The sequence below is a fragment of the Globicephala melas genome, chromosome 3 (genome assembly GCF_963455315.2).
Source record: "Globicephala melas chromosome 3, mGloMel1.2, whole genome shotgun sequence".
NCBI lineage: Eukaryota > Metazoa > Chordata > Mammalia > Artiodactyla > Delphinidae > Globicephala > Globicephala melas.
Genome location: NC_083316.1, coordinates 100,106,643 through 100,133,365, shown reverse-complemented (window position 1 = coordinate 100,133,365; position 26,723 = coordinate 100,106,643). Strand labels below are relative to the sequence as shown.

The window sequence follows — 26,723 nt, the reverse complement described above, 5'->3', positions numbered from 1 at the left end:
AGCTGAAGAACCAGGTCTTTGAAGGTACTGGCCTAAGACACCGTAAGGGGAATCTGTGTAGCAACAACTCACAGAAACTTTCTTTACTAGCGGGAAGAGCGGGCTCCAACATTTCTGACCTTTGTGTACTTCTGCTCAAGATTTGAACTCTAGGGAGATGGTTTGATTAGCCATGCTTGAGTCTAATGACCACCGTTTGAAGTGGGGGAAGTCTCACGAATGCTCAGTCAGTCCCACCATGCAACTGGGTAGGGGAAGTTTCCAAAAGGAAGATACAGTTGTTCTGACCAGAAAACAAGTGAAATGTGTGTTGGGCAGTCAAATCAGCAGAGGTCCACGACACAATCCAAATGTGGTGGTTAATCATCAAGAGACAGAGACCAACAGTGATAGGTGAATATTGAAGTGTATCTAGACAATGGCCCAATCAATGATGAGTCTAATTAAAAGGTTAATAAAACCTGGTTCTGACTGTAGTTTTAAATTAAGCCGTTAAATATTTTTCTTTGAAATGCTTCCAGCACTGCCCAAACCCTGAGTGGCATGTGAACAACTCGTCCATTAAGCATCCCTTTCTAGTCAGCATTACCTATCTCCTACCCACAGCCTCCTACACATTCTCCTCTGGCCACTCCCATTCCCTTCTCTTTACCAAAATCTGAAACCCAAGGCTGTTTATTCCTCAACCTCTTTGTTTAGCTTGGAAGATCAATCAAACACCAAAGGATTCTTTACTGACTTTTCAACATTTAACAAATGGTTATTTAAGTTTTTTTTTTAATCCAAAGTCAAACCTCCTTATTAAACATATAAAGAGAAAAAAATCAGATGAAATGCATATTTGAAACTGCCTTCTGAGTGCTAAGGCAGACTTGCTCTAGCCCCCTTTACTGAAACTTCCTGAGAGACACTGTGGAAATGAAAGATGGTTCTTCACTTCCACTTAAAGTACAATTCAGGCCTGCATTTTGAAAGAGACAGGTTTATTCATCACTTCAGCGTTAGCTGGCTTTGTTCCCTGTAAAATTTTACTTTTGGTTATTAAAATATTCACTGGAGGAAATAAATTTGTAACCCATTTCTCATATTACCTACACACAGAAAAACAAAATTTGATATCTTGGGGTTTATTTGCTGAAGGCGCTTCCCATAAAAGCGAGGAGTGTGGAAATTTGTCTGGTTAACTCCTTATGGATAAGTTAGTCACAATCGTTCCTCCGCCCACTTTCCCCCTCCCCCCTCCCCCCATCCCCGACTCTCGCCCCCAGCACCCTCCCCACCTCCCGACTTCCCGCCTCTGCAGGGCTGGTGACCTAATAGCATTTTTCTTCGTGCATATTTTGGCGTCGCCCCATGGCCTGGCTGGCTTTGCCTGTCTGAGTCTTTTGAAATTCCTGCATGTTCGCCCCAGATTAAGAGTGTGTCTCAGGATGTGTGTTCCGTTTTGTTCTTTCCCCTTAACGCTCCCTGTGCAACGTGTCTGGGGGGAGGAGGACAAGACGGGGAGGGGAGGGAGGGGCAGAGGCGAGGAGCTGTCCGCCTTGCACGTTTCCAATCACATTACGTGAACAAATAGCGGAGGGGCGGCCGGGCCAGAACGGCTTGTGTAACTTTGCAAATGTGCCAGAAAGTTTAAAATCTCTCCTCCTTCCTTCACTCCAGACACTGCCCGTTCGCCGGGGCCGCCACGCCGCTCCCCGTCGCCTTCCAGAAGGACTGAGAAAGAGGAGAGAGGCGAGTGCCACGTCCCAGCAGCCGCCTTTACTGGAGAGGGTCTGCAGCCCATCCTTGGCACTGCTTGGTGGGGACTGAGATAGACGCGAGCCCAGTCCGCCTCCCTAGTTGAAGATTTCTCCCTCCCTCTCGTGATTTGAGCCCCGTCTTTCTTTTTTTTTTTTTCTCCGAGCTACGTCCTCCCGGAGCGGGGACAATCCAGCAAAGGGAGCGATGCGCTACGCCTGGACCGCACTCCTGCTCGGGCCGCTGCAGCTCTGCGCACTCGTGCGCTGCGCCCCGCCGGCCGCCGGCCACCAGCAGCCGCCTCGCGAGCAGCCGGCGGCTCCGGGCGCCTGGCGCCAGAAGATCCAATGGGAGAACAACGGGCAGGTGTTCAGCTTGCTGAGCCTGGGCTCGCAGTACCAGCCACAGCGCCGGCGAGACCCGGGCGCCACCGCCCCGGGCGCCGCCAACGCCACCGCCCCGCAGCTGCGCACGCCAATCTTGCTGCTCCGCAACAACCGCACGGTGGCGGCGCGGGCGCGGACGGCCGGCTCGTCTGGAGCCGCAGCTGGCCGCCCCAGGCCCGCCGCCCGCCACTGGTTCCAAGCTGGCTACTCAATGTCTGGGGCCCCGCGCACCGGTAACCAGACGGCGCCAGGAGAGCTCCCAGCGCTCAGTAACCTGCGGCCGCCCAACCGCGTGGACGTGGACGGCATGGTGGGCGACGACCCGTACAACCCCTACAAGTACACCGACGACAACCCCTATTACAACTACTACGACACATACGAAAGGCCCAGGCCTGGGAGCAGGTACCGGCCCGGATATGGCACCGGCTACTTCCAGTATGGTAAGCCCCCCCAAGTCGCCGGAAACACCCGCGCACCCTTTCCCCAACTCTGTGGCTCCCCGACGTGGCTGCCTGGGCGCGGCAGGCCTCAGTCCATGCAGATCCCATCCCTCCCCCTGCTCCTGCAGAGGCAGCCCTGGAATCTGCTGCAAACCGCGCGCCTGGCCCCTCCTGCTTTCTTTCCACATTGCTTTGCAGCCCTCGGCGTCCCCATTCTTCTGCTAGCCGCAGCCCTACAACCGCAGTCCGGCTGGGTGAAGGGTGAGGAGTAAGGGACATGGAGGGACCCGGAGCCAGGGTGAGGGCCGCGGAGTTGTCTCACTGGTTTGCCTATCGCCTGGCTGACGTTTAGGTCTTCCGGACCTGGTGCCCGACCCCTACTACATCCAGGCGTCCACGTACGTGCAGAAGACGGCCATGTACAACCTGAGATGCGCTGCGGAGGAAAACTGCTTGGCCAGGTACCAGCTGTATCTCCTCGGCCCAGCTCCTCCGTCTTGGTTCCGGGGGTGCTGCCCAAGTGCCTGGTTCTGACCACTCTTGTTCCGTGCAGAGAGGAGTTGGGAAGTGGAACGTGTTCTCCTGGGCATGCTGACCTGGATGGAGAGTTAAAATTTTGAAGATTTCTGTGGGTTCTGACTTTCAAACTGTGGCACAAGTCAGGGAGATGAAACAAACCCTATCCTGGAGAGAGAGAGAGAGAGAGAGAGAGAGAGAGAGGGAGGGAGAGAGAGGGGGAGAGAGAGAGAGAGAGAGAGAGAGAGAGAGAGAGAGGGAGTGTGTGTGTGTGTGTGTGTGTGTCTCCTATTCTTTTTCCAAGATCCTTAAACTCTGGAGCCAAGTGTTTCCAATAAGGTTTTATTAAACTATAACGTGGAAAAAATACTGTAATGGAAGAGCTTGTTAATACCCCTTTAAAAGTTTGGGAGCCACTTTGCCAGTACGGCACCCCTTATTGGGTGTCATAGTTTTCTTCTTTTATTTGAAGCCACAATTAACTTAGTTATTTTGGTATTACTTCAGCCAGAATAAGAGCATGAGCAAGAGCTTTGTTTTTGCATTAGTCCTAAAATAAAATCTTAGCAATTTGGGGAATGGAATTCCCTGAGTTTGCTGCTGGGAAACCAGCAGAGGGAGCAAAAGATGATTTGATAAGATGCATAAAAAATTTTTTTAATGTAAAATAAGGTCATCAATAGTTTTTAAATATATATATTCACACAAAATAAATAAGAAAAAATTTATTTTGTAAATTTCTTCCACTTCCTTTATAACTGTCCAGCTAAAAGAAGAAATCCAAGCTCATCATCTTCATTCTAGAGTCTTGCACCACACACCATTGCACTCCCTATATTACTACAGTAATGCCGTTGTTTTAAAGATAGTTACTAAATTATTTATCTAATCTGGGAATACTCTTTTATTAGAGTTACTTCCCCACTTTACATCTTAGTTAACTGTTTAAGAAAAAAATGTATGCAAGATGCCCTGGTCTCTTGGAACTGATAGCCTAGTTGGGGGAAGAGGGTAGTGACCATTATAAAATGGAAAGGTTTTGCTTATAATTTTGTCTTTAGTTAATATTCTGTGAAAATAATAATGTTTCTTTTTTCAAAATCACAGCTCAGCATACAGGGCAGATGTCAGAGATTATGATCACAGGGTGCTGCTAAGATTTCCCCAAAGAGTGAAAAACCAAGGGACATCAGATTTCTTACCAAGCCGACCGAGATATTCCTGGGAATGGCACAGTTGTCACCAGTAAGTGGACAGGCCTCTTGGGTACTTTTGAGTTGCTTTTTCATTTTACAGGTGATTCTTGATATGACAAATTCTTACACAAAGAGAGAAAATTGCTGTTATTTACATTTAGAATTTCTCTGTGTGATTTGACATAATCAAGGAAATGTATCTTTAAAATAATACATCAACTACTATATCCTGTTATCTTTTAAACTGGAAACTCTAAGCCCAGCTTATTAAAACTGTTGATAGGATACAGCAATTAGCTTCACTAGAATTTTATCCCAGTATACTACAGGTAAGAGTTCTAAAAAAGCCTATTACAGTCAAGATCATCTACAATTAGTTAGCATTTCATAGCATTTAATAAAGATCACACATTATGAAAAGGATTCAGATACTGTTCTCAAAGAAAGATGTAGATGACTTACTCCATGAACTGAGAAGGGCCTACCTCAATCTTTTAAAAGGCCTGTATCAAACCCAAGCAAAAGGTAGTTGCTTGTTTTATCCTAAATTTAAATATTTTCACATAAGGTAATTCTATAGTTTGACTTGGTAACTTGCCTAGGTGTTTACTGCCAGGAAATCCTGTTTTGTGCCCTTAAACTTTCTATAGTTCAAGCCATTTCTTCTTGTTCTTTCCTTATGTGAGAAGATGAACAGCTCAGCACCTTCACTTTAATGAAAGGAGGAAAATAGATGTGAGCACCTAATTTGCTGATAAAATAGAATTATTTCTAAATAAAAGTTTATACTAGTTAAATAATAATGGTGGATAAAACATGCCTTTATTTCTCCTTTGCATTTTAGTAAGGATTTTAAATGTGTGAGAACACATTTTTTTAAAATTTCACAGAAACCTCCCAAGAGACAAGTGCTCTTCTATTTTGGAATGAAGCATCGGTAGTGGCAGCCAAAGGAGATATACTAGATAACATATGGCAAGTTTCACTTAAACAAAGATAATTTACTGTCTCTATTTAATATTCAAATATAAAACAGAGTGAAATAGAAAAGCAACATACTCAAAGTAGGTCTTTTTTTCCTAGTAGCAAAGTTAAAGCCTTATAATTTTGATAGATTTTTGTCCTGGAAAAAAAATCTAGCATGAATCTACCTTTAAGAAGATCAACTTGATCTCAATTTTGATGTGAAAACAAGTGCAGGAAGCAGTGGGGATGTCATCTAGAATCCTCGTTGCTTTCTCTGTATGTTACTGACCACTGTCTCTGTGTTGTGTGGGACATTAGACATTACCACAGCATGGATGAATTCAGCCACTATGACCTGCTTGATGCCAGCACCCAGAGGAGAGTGGCTGAAGGCCACAAAGCAAGTTTCTGTCTTGAGGACACATCCTGTGACTACGGCTACCATAGGCGGTTTGCATGTACTGCACACACACAGGTAGGGTGGCAACCTGGAATCAAGAACCCACAGGCTTCAGAGAGAAAACAGTCTTCTATTTTCTTTCCTGCAGGCTGTCTTTTTAAAAGAAAAAACTATTTTATTTAGGGGGTCATCTAGTCCATATGGTAAATTATTGGGAAAAGGAAAGGGATGGCTTGATGATCCAAATTACTTTTAAAGTATTTCATCATCACAGAAAGTCAATGTGCCTACCTGTTATGTTCTACAGTGAAAAGCAGTAGTTTATTATCTGAAAAAATCCTAATGGTTTCCAGTTTCTGCACTCATTCTGTATTCTTTAACTTGATTGGTAAGCAATTGTAGAAAAGATATCTGTTTTGTCACCTGCAAAACTATTCCTCCCTCTACCTATTAAACTAAAAATCGAATGGTGATTGGGATTAGCAAAAGGCCAGAAAATAAGTTTCTTAAAAAGTACTTTTAAAAATGTCTCTTTTAATCATATGAAGAAGAGCAGAGGACACAGTTTCTTTCTCCATGCATATATATTTAAACCTACAGTATAATTGATGTCAGATGTCCTTTGGATGGATTTTTAAAAAGAGTGCTGTCCTAAGCAGTTTGTATGTCTTATAATGGGAAAATGTGTGTCATTTAAAAGCTGTGCCAGTATTTCCATAAGAAACCCTAATTTGTAAAAGGACATTATAATTTTACTCCAGCGGAAATCTTGGCAGGAAGTAGTGAATGTACATAACTCAGGGCACAAAAGGATCAGCAGCTGGCATCTTGGGAAGCAAATTCCAGGGCTGTGGCAGGAAGCTTTCTGGTGACCTAAATGTTATCGTTGCTTCTTTCCCTCAGCTTAGAACATCATAGCAATTGGAGGGGTAAGGGTTCAATTCCTCTCGCCCTGGGGCAGGACTTACTCTTTAAGCAAAAGAGATGTAACCTACCCACACATTACACATATGTGTATATAGAGGTCCCCTTTTCACTCAGTGATCTCTAAGTCCCACAGCACCCACCTGTGCAGTGGACCTGGAGTTTATTTTCTTCCTTTAGAAAAAGAGGCACTCTGGACAGCTCACTGCTGAAATATTTGAATCAAGACTATAGGTATTTATAGCATGTGAGTCCCCCAGTTCCGTGGGGGGTGACCCTACTTCTTTTTATGTGGTAGCTTCCTTTTTTTTTTAATATCTTTATTGGAGTATAATTGCTTTACAATGGTGTGTTCGTTTCTGTTTATAATGAAGTGAATCAGCTAGGTAGCTTTCTTGTTAATTATCCTCCGTTTGTGTTCTATTTAACCATTATTCACTAGGTCTTACACTACAAATGACTAATGTATTTGTGTTTTTCACTAGACTGGTGTTTCTTGATCATGGGCTTCATTTAAAGGGAAAAAAAAATTCTCACAAAGTCCCAGTATTGACTTAGATTAGTTGTATTATAAAGTTTTTAAATGTATCCAAAAGTAATACTAGATAGGACTTCTTTATATTTATATTTTCATATAAGTTCTTAGATAACAAATTTACATATTAAATATATACGAAACTAGAAAGTTACATTAACCTCATTAATTTATGTAACAAACAGTTATGTTTTGCTAAAACCAAATAGTTAATCTATATAGGCTTGGCTAAGGTTCTACATTTTTTTAAAAGTTTTTAAAGTGTGAATACAGGAAATGCCTGTTTGCTTACTGCCCTGAAAGACTCCTTTTTTGTTTGCCAGTTCAAATAATCAAAGCTTATACTTAAATTCTGCCACTTGAGTAAGGTAGAGTGGCAATTTCAGCATTCTTTAAAGTTCTTTTGTTCACTTAAAGGTAAGATAAGCATTGTAGCATTATTTAAACCAGTCTTAAATGGGTATCTAATCCAGTGAATCCCTTACAGTGCCATGAAGGTGGTGGTGGTGGTGGTGGTAGTAGTAGTAGTAGTAGTAGTAGTAGTAGTAGTAGTAGTAGTAGTAGTAGTAGTAGTAGTAGTAGTAGCAACAATAATAGCTAACACTTACTGAATATATATTATGTGCCAGAATCAGAATTATGTGCTGGAAATCAGAAACAGAAAATTCTTCATAATATATTGACTACTCAACATAAGGTTAACGAATGAGCACAAGTTGGTATGGACCAAAGTGGGAAAATGGTTCTCACTGCTGTGGCACAGGTACTTTTTGAGTTTGGCCTATCTGTACTACTGTGTGCTGTATGAGAGCACAGTTCTCCCCCATTCTTCCCAAATCAAACCACAGGCAAACCAGCACTAGTAGAACACGCTTTAGATGATTCTGCCATCTCTCTGGTGACCAAGGTGATCTTAAGCACCAAACAATTTTGGTTGCTGAAATTAAATCGTGGTATTGAGTTTAAATGATTCTAGCCTATACTTTTTAATTCATTTTGATTAGTATTAGAATGCAAATACAACAGTTAAAACGTCTGATGAAGAACTAGTGGAATCAAGAATATACCTATGGACTCCAATTTGAGCAAATTTCACCAGGCTATAACTTTCTGGAGAGCAAGGACCATATCTTAGTGGTGTTTTTCTCTTCTCAGCCTGTAGAAGGCACTCATTTACTTATTGAAGTGACTATCTTTGCAAGTAGAGTTGATGTAGCAATCATCCCTTTAATACAACAAAATATTCAGTGATGATGTGAAAAAGAACATAGTGTGGTGGTTACAATCAGGGCCCTGGACCCCAAATGCCTAAACTCAAAACCAGCTCAGCCATTAACTAGCTGTATATTCTTGTGTGAGCTGTTTGACCTTATAGTGCCTCAGTTTCTTTATTTGTAAAATGGGTTAATACTACCTCCTGCCTCATGTAGTTGTGAGAATTAAATTTATATATTTAACATGTTTAATTGATCCTGGCATATAATACATAGTTCATAAGTGTTAACTATCCAAAAATGCAATATGACTCTGCCCTTGGGGAGCTTACAATCTCTAATTAGATATATTCTTATATAGTATGACTTTAATATAGAGGAGAGAAGGATAAATACCATAAAATCTATACACAGAGTATCTTGGATATTCAGAGTATAGGAAGGTAATTTCCAAGAAGAGAAATTGGAGAGTTCCACTGATGACAAGACATTTGAGTCAAGTTGATTATTACATGGCCTTTATTCCTGAACTGGTAATATTCAAGAATTTTGGTAGAGGCCTATTTTGTCACTTAAGATTGTATTTATCACTAGTGATTTATGACAATTTTAAGAAGCGAGATGTACTACTACTTATATTAGTCCTGTATTTTTTTTAGCTGGAGGTGCTATAAGGCTGAGTAATATATACTTCTCAAAGGAGATGCAATATAAGTATAGTTTTATGTCAAACTCTTGTAAGTACTAACTTAAAATTTAATTTGCAAATAATAAGCATATTCTTTAGCACATTCTAGCCATATACCATCTTTTTAATTTTTGAATTTTATTTGTTGCAGGGGCTGAGTCCTGGCTGCTATGATACCTATAATGCAGACATAGACTGCCAGTGGATTGATATTACAGATGTAAAACCTGGAAACTATATTCTAAAGGTAGAGAACTTTGAATATGTACCCATAATTTACTTCAGTTGCAACTCATGGGCCTCTTCTCTGGATTCCAATGTTAAATAATCACGGTCCTTCAAGCAATTATACATCTTCCAGAAGTACTTCTAAACCAACCTAGATATATTTTAAAAATTCTTATTTGAAAGAACTTAGGGAAAAATATACAGCCTCTTTCGATAACTTCTCCAGAGTTGAACCATGTGCCTAACTTACACCCCCTCCCTGCTTGATTTAGTTGGAGCACATTGCCTCTGTTCTAGCCCTGTGAAAATAGGAAGAAATTAACCAGTAAACACTGCTAATAAAATCTGAAACACAGATGATGTTTATGTTGCCTAGGTCAGCGTGAACCCCAGCTACCTGGTGCCTGAGTCAGACTATACCAACAATGTCGTCCGCTGTGAAATTCGCTACACAGGACATCATGCATATGCCTCGGGCTGCACAATTTCACCGTGAGTCCTATTTGCCTAGCTAAGTAATTCTCCTGACAATGAGTTTTAATTCATTGATAGGCATTATACACATTTGTTTTCACTACTACTGCAGCTTCCTTGTAAAATAGACCAAAGGTAGAAAACGGTAGCTTCTGTACTATAACATAATTAGAGCTGATCTTTTTTTGATAATGCTAGAGAATGGAGAAGGGGATGTACTCAGGTTTTTATCACCCTGAAACTTAGCTTTTAAGACAAGACACAGAGCACATTGTTTACCCTCAAAGTCTATGGCAGCTGAGTCTGTAAAATATGCAATATGCAGTGTGGATAACCTTGTGGGAGCCCAGAGAGTTCGGTTTCCCGCCTCTTCCCCATAGTCCATGAAGGAGCCCTGAAGAAATTCCTAGAGTTCTTCAAAGTACACTTTGAAAGTGACTGTCTTAAAGCATGCAGCTGAAGAGGTCAGACCACCTGTTCTGTAGAAATCAAGATTTCACATATTTGAGTTCTACAAACACAAGTAATAGGGAAATACCCTGCAAAAGGAGGCTTGTATGGAGGTGCCTTCATAATTTTCCTAGTCCTGAAACCCTTCCTTGAATGAAATCTTAGAAGGAATCCCAGCATGTAAATATTACAGGTGTGGTGCTTTGATGAGAGTAATTAAAGGGTAGTTTTGCGTTCTTGTCTCTCTGTCCCACCTTGACCCCTTAAGCACTGCCTGCTCTAGTGATGCTGGGTTATAGATTCTAACTACATATGCCACCTGTGAGTGATACCTTCCCAACACAAGAACACCATTAGAGTGATACTGAACACATGTCAGCTTTGCTGTGATGTGAGAGGCACCAGTGAGTGCCTATGGATCATGCAGAAAGGTGTCTAACAGAGCTACCCTAGAAACTTAAAATTTATAGAAATTTCTCCCTGCTACACAAACCAAGTGGTTGCTGCAGATGAACCTGTAGTTGGTGGGCTTTCCAAAGTACAGATAAACCTATCTGGTTGTGCATATTTTGCCCACTACTGGGGATCCTAGCCAGGAGGAAGGTGGAGCTTAAAGTGCATTGGGCTACATTCATCTTGGAGGGGAGCCTTTTCCTTATTTCCATAGAGAAGCAAAGCCTGTGCTTTTTAAGTGTCATCATAGCATTAGAGACAGATGTAGTCTATGACAGCAAAGGTGTAGGTAGCACTGAAAGAAGATTATCAAGTATATTCTTCTGAACATGCCCAAAATACAGAAAACCTGGCTGTTTATGGCCCATATTGTGTGGAGCTGATCACCGTATAACTGAAAATCCCCAGAAGAGGAGGAACTTAAAGTAAAATAATTTAAAATAAGTGGATTAATTTCCCTTAATTTTTATAATTCCTTAATTTATTCACTCATTATGTATTCATTGGCACTTTCATTTTTGATACAATATGAAAATTCCATGATGAGGGGTAAAATAAAATGTAGTCAAAACAGGATGATCTCTGCTACAATAAGCTAAGTGACTCTCAGGTACAACTGCTGCCCTCCCATGAGGAAAAGGTCTGGTGAGGTGATTCTGTTGTTGTATAGAAGGTGTCTTGCTTGTCATCAGTAGAATCCATTGAATTGGGTATTGCTAGATATTTAGAACAAATAAAACTTGTTATTTTGTTCCAGCATAGTTTCTTTCTCTTTTTTTAGCCACTTGTCACTGACTATAAATTGCAAGAGTGGTTGATGTAAAATTTTAATGAGCAATATTGATCAGATGAAAATATGAAAAAATGAAAGGACCCATAGGTAGTGATTTGTAATAAGATAACGAGCTCATACTTCTCTACGAGTGGAAAATAATGGGAGAAGTACAGAAACCTTGACTTGCGAAAGAAACCCTCACCTTTAGAATGATGCTCACCTCTTATATTTTGACTTTCACTTTCGCCTCCCTTGGTAGGGATCAGAGTTCAGAGGAAGGCGAAATTTTCTCTGGCTGAGATTCAGGAGTGGCTTTAGGACAGCATTTGAATTGGGCCTTGAGGGCTGAGGAGGACTGCACTGGAGAGAGTTAAGGAAGGGCATGCTGGGAGGAGTCAACATCACCTGCAACTGCATGGCAAGAAGAAATTGCAGGGCATGTTTGGAAAAGCAAGTCTTCTAGTCTGGCTAAGGCATAAGTTTCATGGGCAAAAAGAATGGAAAATTTGGGACCAGATCAAAGCGAGCACTGAAGAGCAAGCTAAAATGTTTGAACTTCATCCTGGTGGCCACGGGGAGTCTTTGAAGTTTCTTGAGCAAGGTGTGTATCTTGCCTAAAGCCATGTGGTCAGTCCATGGCTCTGTAAGCAAGTGCATGTGATTCCGTTGGTAACGTTATTGTACTTTTTTTTAACTCTTAAAGACACATCACCTCTTAGTTCACCGATTGTTTTTCATGCTAATCAAATATTTGAGAGCATTCTATTGGTGTGTAAAAACCACCCAGTAAGAAAGTGTCTGCCTTTGATGTGTCCTATCTCCCTCATCTTCCTCACTGTAAACCCAACGTATGAACCAGGTAACTCTGTGGCCCAGTTCAATTCTAAGATACCGTGATTAAGTTCTTTTTTCATAGAAATGACTATTTGGAAACTGATGGTTTATGATTTGGACTAAGTGATTCTTATTTCATTTATGTGGGGATCTATGATCACAGTATAAATACAATATTAGGTTTATTGGCTTTGACCCAGTCTCGGCCTGTTAATGTAACATTCTACATCCAGAACCATGCTGGGAAAGGACTAATGCAGGACAGTGCAGAGGTCATGAACCTGCTTCTTAGTGGACATGCCACACTTGCTGCAAGGAGTGAACTCACCGGGCCAGGGCTGCTGTTCCTATAAATCCTGCTTTAGCCTTGATTGTTTCAGAGGATGTTTCTTTTAACTCTAAAGATCAAGTTTGTAGGTATCAGGCATACACTTTCTGCTACTGACATAGTCACTTTCTTCAAATCAGTATTAAAATAATGTATTAATGGATAATTTCAGAAGGTGACTATCCCTTTGGTTGAGGGAAATTGCTATCTATCTATCCATCTATCTGTATACACAGACACATATTTTAAAAAGGTGACTTTAAACTTGTCTACTATACTCATTCAGAGTATTATCAGGTTAATAACTTGTCTTATTTTGTTTTCTTAATCTAGGTATTAGAAAGCAAGCCAAAACTTCCAATGGATAAATCAGTACCTGGTGTTCTGAAGTGGGAAAAAATAGATTAACTTCAGTAGGATTCATGTATTTTGAAAGAGAGAACAGAAAACAACAAAGGAATTTTTGTTTGGACTGTTTTGTAACAAAGCACATAACTGGATTTTGAACATTTAAATCGGCATTATTTTGGAAATTTTTAATATTATCATTCACATTACTTTGTGAATTAACGCAGTGTTTCAAGTCTGTAATTGCACACTTGGCTCTTTCAAAGAAATCCAAATTTCTTATGCTCCTTCTGAAATTATAGTGCAAAACGAAAAAAAATATTTCAATGAATGAGTCAAAATTATTTTAAACTGAGAATTTTCTAAAGTTCTGAAACTTTAGTGAACCATAATAATAACTGGCTTATATATGTCCTAGAATAGATTACTTTAGAAATGAGGCTCCTACTGTTTAAATAGATATGGACACATTTGGTGCTGAGGAAGGAACAAACACGTTACCATTGGTGTCAAGAAATATTACTATATAGCAGAGAAATGGCAATATATGTATTCAGATAGTTACACCCTATATAAAATTTATGTTTACATTTTAAAATTAGTAGATAAACTCCTTTCTTTCTGTCAAGTGTAAAATTTCATTCTGACTTAAGTCAGCTTTTGTTTTGGAATTAATTAAGTAATTGAGCTGCCCAACTCCTGTCTGACCTTTGTTGATGCTCCCCTCTATTCTTTAGTTTTCCTACAGGCAGAGACCTTTTAATTGGCATTCTTAAAATTACTGTTCTGGGGACTGCTATACATAGGACAACTGTGTCAATGGGAAGTCATTCTGGTGATAGATGTAATACATCCAGAGATAGTATGCATTTAAGTATATTAAACTATTAGCCAAAAAAATTTCCTTGCTTACATGAAAATCATTCAAACAAGTACCCCAAACCACAACTGTCTCTAAAATACTTAGAAATATTAATGAAAAACACCTTAGGATTTTCAACTTTTCTACGTTTTTTAAATGATCAGCTTTAAAAAGAATAAGACTGAAAAATTTTAAATTATCCAGAATAAATGACAATGTATATGGATACAAGAACATTATCCTAGGTCATCCAGGAATCAGTCATACATGTTTTTTTGTGTGTGTCTGAAATATAATACAAATTAGCAAAGCACATAGCATTATATACTTGAGATGTTGGTCAATAAGGAAAGAAACAACAACTTTCTGCAAAACCAAGGACTGTGTTGCATGAGACAGCTGTGATTTTATTTTAAACTGTGAAACCATGTGCCACAACAGAATTTGGAGAATTTCTATTTTTCTGAGATTCAAAAGGTACAGAAAGAAATCAAATTACACGTTTAAGTTAGTGGTGCTTAAGCAGAAATTTTCCTCCCTTAACCAGTATTAAAATCTCAAGCAAGGTATTTCCAGTGCCAGCACACATTAGGTAGAATTTAAAAGTGAGTTGGCATCCCTGTATTATATGTCATAGAGCTGTAATGTCAACACCAGCTACAAGTAACCGTTCTGCACTCAACGAGTGCCTAGCAAGGCAAGAGGGGCTAGAGATGGACAGTAATCAAGGGTAGATAGAGTGGGCCACATGATCCTCATCTGCCAGGGTACACACTTACCAAGAGACAATACAGACAGCTTGATAGAGACCCAGAACTTCCACTGAGCTAGTATCTGAGCTATGGGATAGCTTCTTTGATGTACCTCTTTGCCTTAAATTGCTTTTAGTTTTAAGACTGTAGAATGATTCTTTTAAATTGTAATCTTTTCTAATAGAGATATTTTAATATACTTGCTTTTTAAAAAACAAAAACTACTGTCAGTATTAATACTGAGCCAGACTGGCATCTACAGATTTAAGACCTGTCATTTCATTAAGATTCTTACCCCTACACTAAAAACTAGCTAATATCATGGCCTTTGGATACATATGAGAAGATGTATTTACTATCATTCCATGGGCCTTCCATCTATCTGTACATCCATCATCATTTAAAGGCCTAATATACACTAGGCACTCACATGCTAGGCATTGGGATATGAAAATGATTGTCCCTAACCTCAATAAGTATTTGAAATGTCATTATAACCCATGAGGTTCAGCTTATTTCATTTTTAACATCATAAGTACATGTCTAAAAGAATTTCTGTTTTAAGCACTATTGTTTTTCATGACCATAGTTTATTAAAGAAAATGTTAAAGATGAATAGATATATGCATGTATGTGTTACTAATAGTTAAAACTATGTTTCCAACCCCTGAAGTGTCTGCCTTTTAAATGTAACACATACTATTTCGTTGATTTTAGAAAAAAACAGTTTCAATTAAGAGGCTAAAGATTCTCACTTATTCCTTATATAAATATTCCTCCCCACCCCTAAACACTCCCACATAACTCACAAGTATTGATTTAACACTCAATATTTTTGAACCTCAAGTAATCTCTTCTCTGAATAACCACCAAGACTCACAGATAATGATTAGCTGGTAAAATTTATCCATTAATAAAAGAAAAAATATAATCCAGTCTTACCAAACTCTAAATAAAAAATCTTTTAAATAGGAAGTAGAAATGATACAAAGAATGTTGAGTACTGAAAAGAGACTGGTTTTTAAACTAATAAGAACTGTGAAAAAGTTGGCTAAATGGAAAGATAACTTAGTGAGTCTTCCACATGCCATATTAGTGGCCTCATAATTATTCAGACCACAGTCTGCATTAAAGATGTCTTGACCTTTGAGGCTAGGATTCAGTCTCGCAACAGTACCATAACATACAAACACATAACTTGCCTATTTCCAGGAAATCTTTATATTTTTACATAATGACTTTATTCACAATTGCTATCATCTAATTATTCACTAGGCATTATTTTTAATAATGAACAATTTTTTTTCTCCTTGACCTCATAGGAGATAATCACACTCATAAACGTTCCCCATACTTAGATTGTAGAGGAAATGCAGTTCACTAAAATTATCATGGTACTAAGAATTTATTTTTACCAAATTTGTTAAAATATTGAATTTATGGTCAGAAGATATTTTGTTTTAAAAATAGCTTGTTTTGATAGTTAACAGTATAACTGATAAATAAAAATTACCCTTTTCTATATTTTTTATGTTTAGAATTCATATTCACAATCAATATATTCAATCAATAGCCATATTTCATTCCCAGCTACCAAAAGTCCTGGGCCACTTTTGAACACTTAAAGCATTTCATTTAACCTTCTAGCCAAAATGGTGCTGAATTATCTCAACTTGAATGTAAAATGTGTTGTCTTAGCTCACAGGATATAAACATTTAATATATAACTGCTTGTTATGAACTGAGTAACATGTGATTTGGTATTGTAATGTTTTTAATGAAGTTTTAGTTTCTCCCAAATTTTTCAGGAATTCTAGTTGTAAAACATTTTTAACTTTTTTGAAGAGCTCTTATTTTAAATGCCCAGACACTGGCTTTATATTCTTCTTTACACTCTCACATTCTTTTATTATATGCCTACACTATGATTGCAAGATTATGTAAAAATGCCTTGAATAAATGATTTCAAGTGTCTAGAGTGGTCATTTATTATTACATATAAATAAATGATATGAATTTCACTTTAGATTAAGATCTTAAAGCCATGTGTATGGTTGGTGGTTTTGCTTAATTGCCTTTTGTATTAACAAATTATTTAACAAGCTCACATGACTTGAAACTTGTCTGTGATGGATAAAAATCTAGCTGACGTTTTAAAAAGAAACTATCATACATGAACAGATTCTAATGTTTGTCATCATTACCGACCACTTCCAAGGATGCAGGGCAAGCATTGTAAGAATAACCACTCTCTGTTTTGATTAGCATTTCTTAGAAATATACAAGAGCATATATACACCCAGGGGACACATCCAGCTCTAGATACAAATTATTTATATGAAGAAAAATATTGCTATCTTAGTAATCCTTATTTAAACGTGTACCAGATTAGCCTGGAAGCTGGTAACCTGAGAGGACAAACAGGCCCCAAACTGTGGGCAAGTGTTTTGGGAGGACAATTTGAAAAATTAACCCACGAACAATTCACCTTTAAGGAGCTCTTGCAGGCAAAGTAGACGTAGGCTTGTGTCTGGCAATTTTCAGATTTGACATTAGCAGGACATTAGTGACGCTGGAAACCACCAATTTCCTGCTTTCCTCACCTGCTCAAGGCAAAATATGTTATTAGTGTAAAAGATGTTTACCTTTCTCTCATCAGTGTTGACTGTTTCAGGCACTGTTCATTATTATTAGCTCACTAACCAAAGATAGGGAAAGGCAGGTTTTCCCTTCTATCAGAAACTTTGACTGCCTTAAGTTACTCATTTATTAATATTTCTAATCCTTGCCACATATTAGTAGGTAATTAACACATAGGTTGAATAAATCACTTAAAGCATGTATTAAGGAATTCTAGTTTCACAAATACTCTACTCAAAAAGAACCCCACAGTAAAATAACTATGGGAAATGTTATCTTTATGGTGGCGATTCACAATACATATTACCATGTTAAAGATTCTGAGAAGCCCTGCAGGAAAGAAACCAGTTTGTTAGCCAGTGTTTCTCAAATTTATTTTGCCACAAGTCTTCTTTTTTTTTTTTAAATAGCACTTGTTATCCTGTTAAACTTTTTTGTCTTCTTGGAAAACTCTGGAATATGACATATTAAGTAATTATCAATTCATAAAAATAAGATCATTTACAAATTACTTAAAGTATGATTGAGGTAGCATTTGCACTATAGGACATAGGAATACCTGAAACCCACCAATTTACTGCCTGCCTTGCTTCCAAAAAACTGCATGGTTAAATAGGGTCCTTTCAAAGGAAACGATTATTTCAGCTTCTAAATCATGTTCTCTTTCAGAAGGAAACAGAGATCTTTCTTATTTGTTAGGTAACTTGAAAGCTTTATATACCCCTAATTAAAATCTCTCCTCTCCTACATATTGTTTATAACATTCAGGATGAACCAGTCATTTTCTTCATGGCTCGTTCATTTTGTATAAATGAAATTATTATGTTATACATAATAGCATAGCTTAAATAAATTTCAATTAAATCTTAGTACTTCTCACAGTGGGCAGGGAAAAACAAAACTGCTAATGAATGACTTGGAAGGACATATGCATGTATTTACAGTTTGCAATAATTTGCTGTTTAAACTGTTGATAATAGGCACCAACTTTGGAGAGAGAAAAAACAGCCGCAAACCACAAGGTGAACCATCAATACAATGACCAAGAACATGTCTTTGCTGATGTTAGAAATACAGTATTTCCAGTTCCTAATTCCTTTAAATACCAAGTCAAGCCAGAGTTCATGACACAACTGTACATAATAGGGACTAGGGACAAATGCAATGATAGAAGCTTTTAAGAGAGAACTCCTTTTAAAAATGAATCAATAATGCTGGATGTTTATTCACATATCTTTACTGAACTAATGCATACATTTGGAGCCTGAAAATTTTGGAGCCAATATTGCCAACCAGTCATTTGCAAACTAGTGAATTATACCATTGTCATACAGCAAACCATGAGAATCAACCATTTTCAATTATTACAACGACAGTTTTTCAGTGAGATGGTTTTAGGAAAAAAACTTATAACAATCTATAGTTGGGTTGATGCTGGGGCTAAGATTCATGGATATATAAACAATCTGATAGTTGTGATCACTTCACTTTTGTTTTAGGGCTCTTTGGTTTCTGGTAACAGGAATATATTTTAAACTTGATTACTCCAAAGAGGAATTTTTAGGCTTATGTAACCAAACAGAGGAGGGGCAAGTTAGGGTTTGCCTCAGGAGCAGATGGAACCAGGAAATCAAATACTATCAAGACCACATTCTTGCTACCTTTTCTCTGTTTGTGTGCCAACTTCATTCTCTTAATTTAGTTTCTCAATAAGGATGGAAACCTTATTGCCTGCAGACCTGGGTACACACCAACATAGCTTGTTGATCAGAAAGAAAATGGCATTAGCCTGTTACTCAAGTGTGAAAATTCTAAGGGAAGGCATTTCATAGGCTCAGTCTGGGTCATGTGCCAATGTCCGTTCCAGTCATTGTGGATACTATGACAGGTCCAACTGAGTCAAGTTCTTTACCCTATTAAATCACCAAAGTCAAGGAGACAGAGTCAAGGAAGAGGATGGCTACTCCCATCCAAAGCAAGTGACTGCATTTTTGGCTTCATGTGTGGGTATGAGGGGAAGGTGGGGCATGGACAATGGTAACTCCAGAGGAAGGGGGTGAGTTATGATGGGTATTGTCAATGAAAAGATTACTGGGAGCCAGCAAATCACTCAATTTATGTCCAGCAAAAAGACTCATAAAATCAATATCTATAAAATTCAACTCATAACGTTTCCTTCCAAAATACTCACCCACCTCATTTCTGTTAAGAGAACCCCATATTCTCTGTATCTAAGGGCTGACTATTCACCCAGAAAGAAGTAATGCCATCTTGCTCTCCCTTTCAAGATTATTCACCTCCCCTATTGGCAAGTCTGAACACCGTGTTCACTCTCACTCACCATTTCACGACATCTTTAGTAGGGCATTTCAGGAGGGAAGCTCATCTTTACACGTGCGAGAAGATCCTAGTTCCTTTTTATTCAACCAGTCACCTTGAAGTTGCAAAAAAGAAAAAAAAATCCATCCAAAGAGGAAAAGGAAAACAAGTAAGAAAAAGAGCCATTCTTTTAAGATTTTGATCCTCCAAATGCTACCCATTCTCACTGACCCGTCTACTATCCCTCTACCCTGTTGTTTGTCTTTGATCATCAGTGAGAGACTCCATCTGGAAGGGGTATCTTAGAGAGGGAACGTTGTCTTCTTTAGTTCTGTTAGTTGCATTATGCTTCTAACACATTTACAGTCCCTGTAGAGTAGGTATAATTCAATAGCAGGTAAAGTGGGGAATGAAAACCTCAGAGAAAAGCACAGCAAAATATTAGTGTTCTGGAAGAACTGCAGCTGTAATGAGAGGCTTGGGTGAGAGTAATAAGTAGTCAGCTATACCCATCCCTCTCCCAATATTATCTTAGTGTTTTCACCATTCTTTTAAATCCACAGTATAGAAAAATTTACATGGGATTGATGCTGGGGTGAGGCAGGAGTGGTGCACAGGTATGACAACTCATCCCAGACGTTTCTGAACCTGAGTCCAAGAGCATCAGCAACTGGGTTAAATTTGCTTTGCAGATGAGGATGAGGTCAGAGGAATGGGATGGAAAACATACATGGTGCAACTTCTTCACTAATTTAGGCAACTAGCTCTCTGGAAAGTGACCTACAAAGCCAAGATATTCTCCAAGGCCTAGGCTGACCAGAGTTGCCTTTTCGTCCGCAGGGAGTTATTCTGTTACTCTTTCAGAGTTTGAGAAGGTTTATCAGGAGCTAGGCACACATAGCCTTATTTCCTGCCCCCCTTCTCCCCAATTTTCTAAAAGGAATACTTTTGAGTATTAGAGACATGGAAAAAAATGACATTCTCCTTTTCTCTCTCATCATGTACAAGATTTCACAATTTAGCAACAGGGGTTCCTCTCTTAATGATCAACAAGAGGCCAATAACAGTGCTTTAACCTCAAACATTGGTCTCATTTGAATGTACTTAGAAAAAAATCTAAGAGTTAGACTTTGCCCTATCAGAGTATTTTAGATTTTCACTCAAAATCAATACTTCCATCCTGGTTCCACTGAAATCCTTTAAGTTGGTTATCATCAGTAAATAATTTTCATTTCCCTGCAGTAATTACTAAGGTAACAGTTCCTTAATATCATCAGATATCTAGTTAGCATTCAAATTTCACCAACTGTCTCATAATTTTTTTCCTTTTAAGTTGATTTGTTTGCTTGAGGAGCAAACAAGGACCACACATTGGCTTGGTTATTATGTGTTTTAGTCTCCTTAAAATATATATATTTCCTTTTTATCATTCTTTATCTTGCTCTTAATGTGTGTGAAAAAATAGGTATTTTTATAGAATACCTACTGTCTCATAGAATTTTCCACATCCTAGATTTTCCAGACTGTGTCCTGGTGGTGTCACTTAATACATTCTTCTGTTCCTTGTATTTCCTATGAAAAGTCAAATCTAGAGGCTTGACCAGATGTAGGTTAGGTGATTTGGGGGAGCAAGAAGACATGATACGTGGTGGTGTGTTATTCATAACTGCATCATATGATGAAGCCCAGGATGTCTCTACCATCTATCTTTTGGTGATGTTAAGAATGACTAGTGGGTTCAGTGTTGTCAGTCTGATCCATCCAATATAGAAGTCCCCATCAGATTTTCACCTACTCATTTTAGCAGCCATTATTGATCATTGCTAGATCCATTATCAAATTTTCAAAATAGGTGATTTTAAAATTTTTTTAACTTTTTTTTTTTTACTTATTCCTTCTTTTTAAAAAATTTTTATTGGAGTACAGTTGCTTTACAATATTGTGTTAGTTTATACTGTACAGCAAAGTGAATGAGATATATATATATATATATATATACACACACACACACACACACACACACACATATATCCCCTCTTTTTTGGATTTCCTTCTCATCTAGGTCAAAATAAGTGATTTTCTTAAAAAAAGAACAGTGAGTACTCCATAATGCTACATATGCTTTTTCATTTGAATTGAACTACTTGTTTCTTTCATTAATGCACTTTATTAAATTAAATAACATTTAACATGAAACTTGATAACTGATCTTTTTTTTTTTCTTTTAGTAATTTGAGATAGTTTTGGAACCTTATAAAAGACATTTAAGGTGCTGTGCTCTTTCACAAGAAAGGCCAAAACGTTGTTTTTGGAGCTGTTTTTCTCATGTGCGTGTATATTTTTCTCCCCTTATTGTCAAAGGTAATTTTAACCTTACACAAGTGATCTGTTGACTTGAAATATCATGGGAAATCTTTGACCTAGAACATTTTCAAAGAGGATAGTTACTGGAAATACACAAAAGCTAAGGACACTTGGCAAGGAGGTTATATTACTTGCTTCAAATCTCTACACAAGTACATAGCTTTCTCCTTCCTCAGATTTTTCAATTTTAAATTTGGTTTCTCAATTTCCTGTAAACTAAATTTCAAGAACTTTAAATGACATTCAAGGCCTACCTTTATCTCACCCTAATTCTTCACTTTATTGGTTTCATATCTACTACTTTTGTGCATTGTCTCCTCTGGCCAAACTAGACAACTGACTATTCTCCTTACCCCTCTTGTCTCCCCAGGAGTTAAGTACTTCCTGGGGTACACAGAGGGACTTCACTTCTCTCTTAAGGTGGTTTTTTTTGTTTTTTATAGATTCATATATATTCACGCTCTTACTAGACTTGTAGTGGACAGCTACTCTTTCTCGGCTAACACCATGTCTTCCCACTATTTAAAAGAAATTAGCACCCTGATTTCCTTTTGGGGGAATACTTCTCCCACATTGCATTGTTAATCACGGTATCCTACACCAAGCAGGACACAGCTCCAGGTCCCAAGCTCGATGAATTAAAGGAGACTTTCTCCCTAAAATTTTAATTATCAGCAAAGTGACTAAAAGATTGATAATGGTTATAAAGGATTAACTGGCAGCCAGATGAGTTTCTCAAGAACTAATAGCTATTATTTACTGGGCGCTTGACAAAGAACCCTAAATACTATGTATAGACTACTATTTGCAAATATAGCAGGGCTAGGTCTTAGTATTTATTTTGTTGTTTTCAGGGTATTTCTTACCCTCTTTTCTTTCTCACTTACCCTCAATTGGTCATTTCTCTACTCCCAGTTCATATTCACTTAGGAACAAAGATTCAAAAAAACTTACCCCTGAAGTGTCAGATGAGTTCTTTTCTTATTTATTTTTTTATGAATTACAGAGATTTATTTAAGAGTTCCTTCTCTTTCCCCCATAAAACACACACAAAACACTTCTGAAAATCAGCAAAGTCACTCAAAGGCTTTTGTTTCCTGAATTTTATTTATTTATTTATACAGCAGGTTCTGATTATCTATTTTATACATATTAGTGTATATATGTCAATCCCAATCTCCCAGTTCATCACACCACCCTCCTCCCCTTGTTTTCCCCCCATGGTACCTATACGTTTGTTCTCTACATCTGTGTCTCTATTTCTGACTTGCAAACCAGTTCATTGGTACCATTTTTCTAGATTCCACATATATGCGCTAATATACAATATTTGTTTTTCTCTTTCTGACTTACTTCACTCTGCATGACAGTCTCTAGGTCCATCCATGTCTCTACAAATGACCCAATTACGTTCCTTTTAATGGCCGAGTAATATTCCATTGTATATATGTACCACTTCTTCTTTATCCATTCGTTTGTTGATGGGCATTTACATTGTTTCCATGACCTGGCTATTGTAAATAGTGCTGCAATGAACACTGGGGTGCATGTGCCTTTTTTAATTATGGTTTTCTCTGGGTATATGCCCAGTAGTGGGATTACTAGGTCATATGGTAATTCTGCTGGGTTTTTTTTGCGGTACACGGGCCTCTCACTGTTGCGGCCTCTCCCGTTGCGGAGCACAGGCTCCGGACACACAGGCTCAGCGGCCATGGCTCACGGGCCCAGCCGCTCCACGGCATGTGGGATCCTCCCGGACCGGGGCACGAACCCGTGTCCTCTGCATCGGCAGGCAGACTCTCAACCACTGCACCACCAGGGAAGCCCCTGCTGTTAGTTTTTTAAGGAACGTCCATACTGTTCTCCATAGTGGCTGTATCAATTTACATTCCCACCAACAGTGCAAGAGGGTTCTCTTTTCTCCACACCCTCTCCAGCATTTGTTGTTTCTAGGTTTTCTAATGATGCCCATTCTAACTGGTGTGAGGTGATACCTCATTGTAGTTTTGATCTGCATTTCTCTAATAATTAGTGATGTTGAGCAGCTCTTCATGTGCCTCTTGGCCATCTGTATGTCTTCCTTGGAGAAATGTCTATTTAGATCTTCTGCCCATTTTTTGATTAGGTTGTTTGCTTTTTTAATATTGAGCTGCATGAGCTGTTTAAATATTTTGGAGATCAATCCTTTGTTGATTCGTTTGTAAATATTTTCTTCCATTCTGAGAGTTGTCTTTTCGTCTTGTTTATAGTTTCCTTTGCTGTGCAAAAGCTTTAAAATTTCATTAGGTCCCATTTGTTTATTTTTGTTTTTATTTCCATTACTGTAGGAGGTGGGTCAAAAAAGATTTTGCTGTGATTTACATCAAAGAGTGTTCTTCCTATGTTTCCCTCTAAGAGTTTAATAGTGTCCGGTCTTACATTTAGGTCTTTAATCCATTTTGAGTTTATTTTTGTGCATGGTATTAGGAAGTGTTCTAATTTCATTCTTTTACATAAAGCTGTCCAGTTTTCCAGCACTGTTTATTGAAGAGACTGTCTTCTCGATTGTATATCCTTGCCTCCTTTGTCATAGATTAGTTGACCAAAGGTGCATGAGTTTATCTCTGGGCTTTCTATCCTGTTCCATTGATCTACATTTTTGTTTTTGTGCCAATACCATATTGTCTTGAGTACTGTAGCTTTGTAGTATAGTCTGAAGTCAGAGAGTCTGATTCCTCCAGCTCTATTTTTTTCCCTCAAGATTGCTTTGGCTATTTGGGGTCTTTTGTGTCTCCATAAGATTTTCTGTTCTAGTTCTGTAAAAAATGTCATTGGTAATTTGATAGGGGTTGCATTGAATCTGTAGATTGCTTTGGGTAGTATAGTCACTTTCACAATATTGATTCTTCCAAGCCAAGAACATGGTATATCTCTCCATCTGTTTGTGTCATCTTTGATTTCTTTCATCAGTGTCTTATAGTTTTCTGAGTACAGGTATTTTACCTCCTTAGGTAGGTTTATTCCTAGGTATTTTATTCTTTTTGTTGCAATGGTGAATGGGATTGTTTCCTTAATATCTCTTTCTGATCTGTCATTGTTAGTGTATAGGAATGCAAGAGATTTCTGTGCATTGATTTTGTATAGTGCAACTTTACCAAATTCATTGATTAGCTCTAGTAGTTTTCTGGTAGCATCTTTAGGATTCTCTATGTATAGTATCATGTCATCTGCAGACAGTGACAGTTTTACTTCTTCTTTTCCAATTTGGATTCCTTTTATTTCTTTTTCTTCTCTGACTGCCATGGCTAGGACTTCCAAAGCTATGTTGAATAATAGTGGTGAGAGTGGACATCCTTGTCTTGTTCCTGATCTTAGAGGAAATGCTTTCAGTTTTTCACCACTGAGAATGATGTTTGCTGTGGGTTTGCCATATATGGTCTTTATTATGTTGAGGTAGATTCCCTCTATACCCACTTTCTGGAGAGTTTTTATCATAAATGGATGTTGAATTTTGTCAAAAGCTTTTTCTGCATCTGTTGAGATGATCATATGGTTTTTATTCTTCAATTTGCTAATATGATCTATCACATTGATTGATTTACATATATTGAAGAATCCTTACATCACTGGGATAAATCCCACTTTATTATAGTGTATGATCCTTTTAATGTTTTGTTGGATTCTGTTTGCTAGTATTTTGTTGAGGATTTTTGCATCTATATTCATCAGTGATATTGGCCTGTAATTTTCTTTTTTTGTAGCATCTCTGTCTGGTTTTGGTGTCAGGGTGATGGTGGCCTCGTAGAATGAGTTTGGGAGTGTTCCTTCCTCTGCAATTTTTTGGAGGTGTTTGAGAAGGATAGGTGTTAGCTCTTCTCTAAATGTTTGATAGAATTCACCTGTGAAACCATCTGGTACTGGACTTTTGGTTGTTGGAAGATTTTTAATCACAGTTTCAATTTCAGTGCCTGTGAGTGGTCTGTTCATATTTTCTATTTCTTCGTGATTCAGTCTTGGAAGATTATACCTAAGAATTTGTCGAATTCTTCCAGGTTGTCCATTTTATTGGCATAGTGTTGCTTGTAGTAGTCTCTTATGATGCTTTGTATATCTGCAGTGTCCTTTGTAACTTCTCCTTTTTCATTTCTAATTTTATTGATTTGAGTCCTCTCCCTCTTTTTCTTGATGAATCTGGCTTAAGATTTACCAATTTTGTTTATCTCCTTAAAGAACCAGCTTTTAGTTTTATCGATCTTTGCTACTGTTTTCTTTGTTTGTATTTCATTTATTTCTGCTCTGATCTGTATGATTTCTTTCCTGCTACTAACTTTGGGTTTTCTTTGTTCTTCTTTCTCTAGTTCCTTTAGCTGTAAGGTTAGATTGTTTACTTGAGATTTTTCTTGTTTCTTGAGGTAGGATTGTATTGCTATAATCTTCCCTCTTAGAACTGCTTTTGCTACATCCCATAGGTTTTGGATTGCTGTGTTTTCTTTGTTATTTGTCTCTATGTATTTTTTGATTTCCTCTTTGATTTCTTCAGTGATCTCTTGGTTATTTTGTAGCATATTGTTTAGGCTCCATGTGTTCATGTTTTTTACAGTTTTTTTTCCTGCAACTGATTTCTAATCTCACAGCGTTGTGGTCAGAAAAGATGCTTGATACAACTTCACTTTTCTTAAACTTACCGAGGCTTGATTTGTGACCCAAGATGTGATGTATCTTGGAGAATGTTCTGTGTGCACTTGAGAAGAAGGTGTAATCTGCTGTTTGCAGATAGAAGGTCCTATAAATATCAATTAAATCTGGTCTATTGTATCATTTAAAGCTTGTGTTTCCTTATTAATTTTCATCTGGATGATCTGTCCATTGGTGTAAGTGAGGTGTTAACGTCCCCCACTATTATTGTGGT

The 26,723-nt window shown here is 38.2% G+C and overlaps 1 protein-coding gene and 1 long non-coding RNA gene across 2 annotated transcripts; one reads left to right on the top strand and one right to left on the bottom strand.

The window, feature by feature from the left end:
* The first annotated feature begins 1,884 nt into the window (after positions 1–1,884).
* On the top strand, positions 1,885–9,732 carry LOX (lysyl oxidase). The gene is made up of 6 exons (XM_030869804.2): positions 1,885–2,569; positions 2,922–3,030; positions 4,193–4,330; positions 5,566–5,722; positions 9,160–9,255; positions 9,613–9,732. Exons 1-6 carry the CDS (start codon positions 1,948–1,950, stop codon positions 9,730–9,732), a joined length of 1,242 nt encoding a protein of 413 aa, XP_030725664.1. The 5' UTR covers positions 1,885–1,947.
* Positions 1,962–19,682, bottom strand: LOC115860213 (uncharacterized). The gene is made up of 4 exons (XR_004042386.2): positions 19,494–19,682; positions 17,001–17,115; positions 4,288–4,403; positions 1,962–3,165 (listed from the first exon to the last, which is right to left on the bottom strand). It is a non-coding gene; the product is annotated as an uncharacterized lncRNA (long non-coding RNA).
* Positions 19,683–26,723: the final 7,041 nt, after the last annotated feature.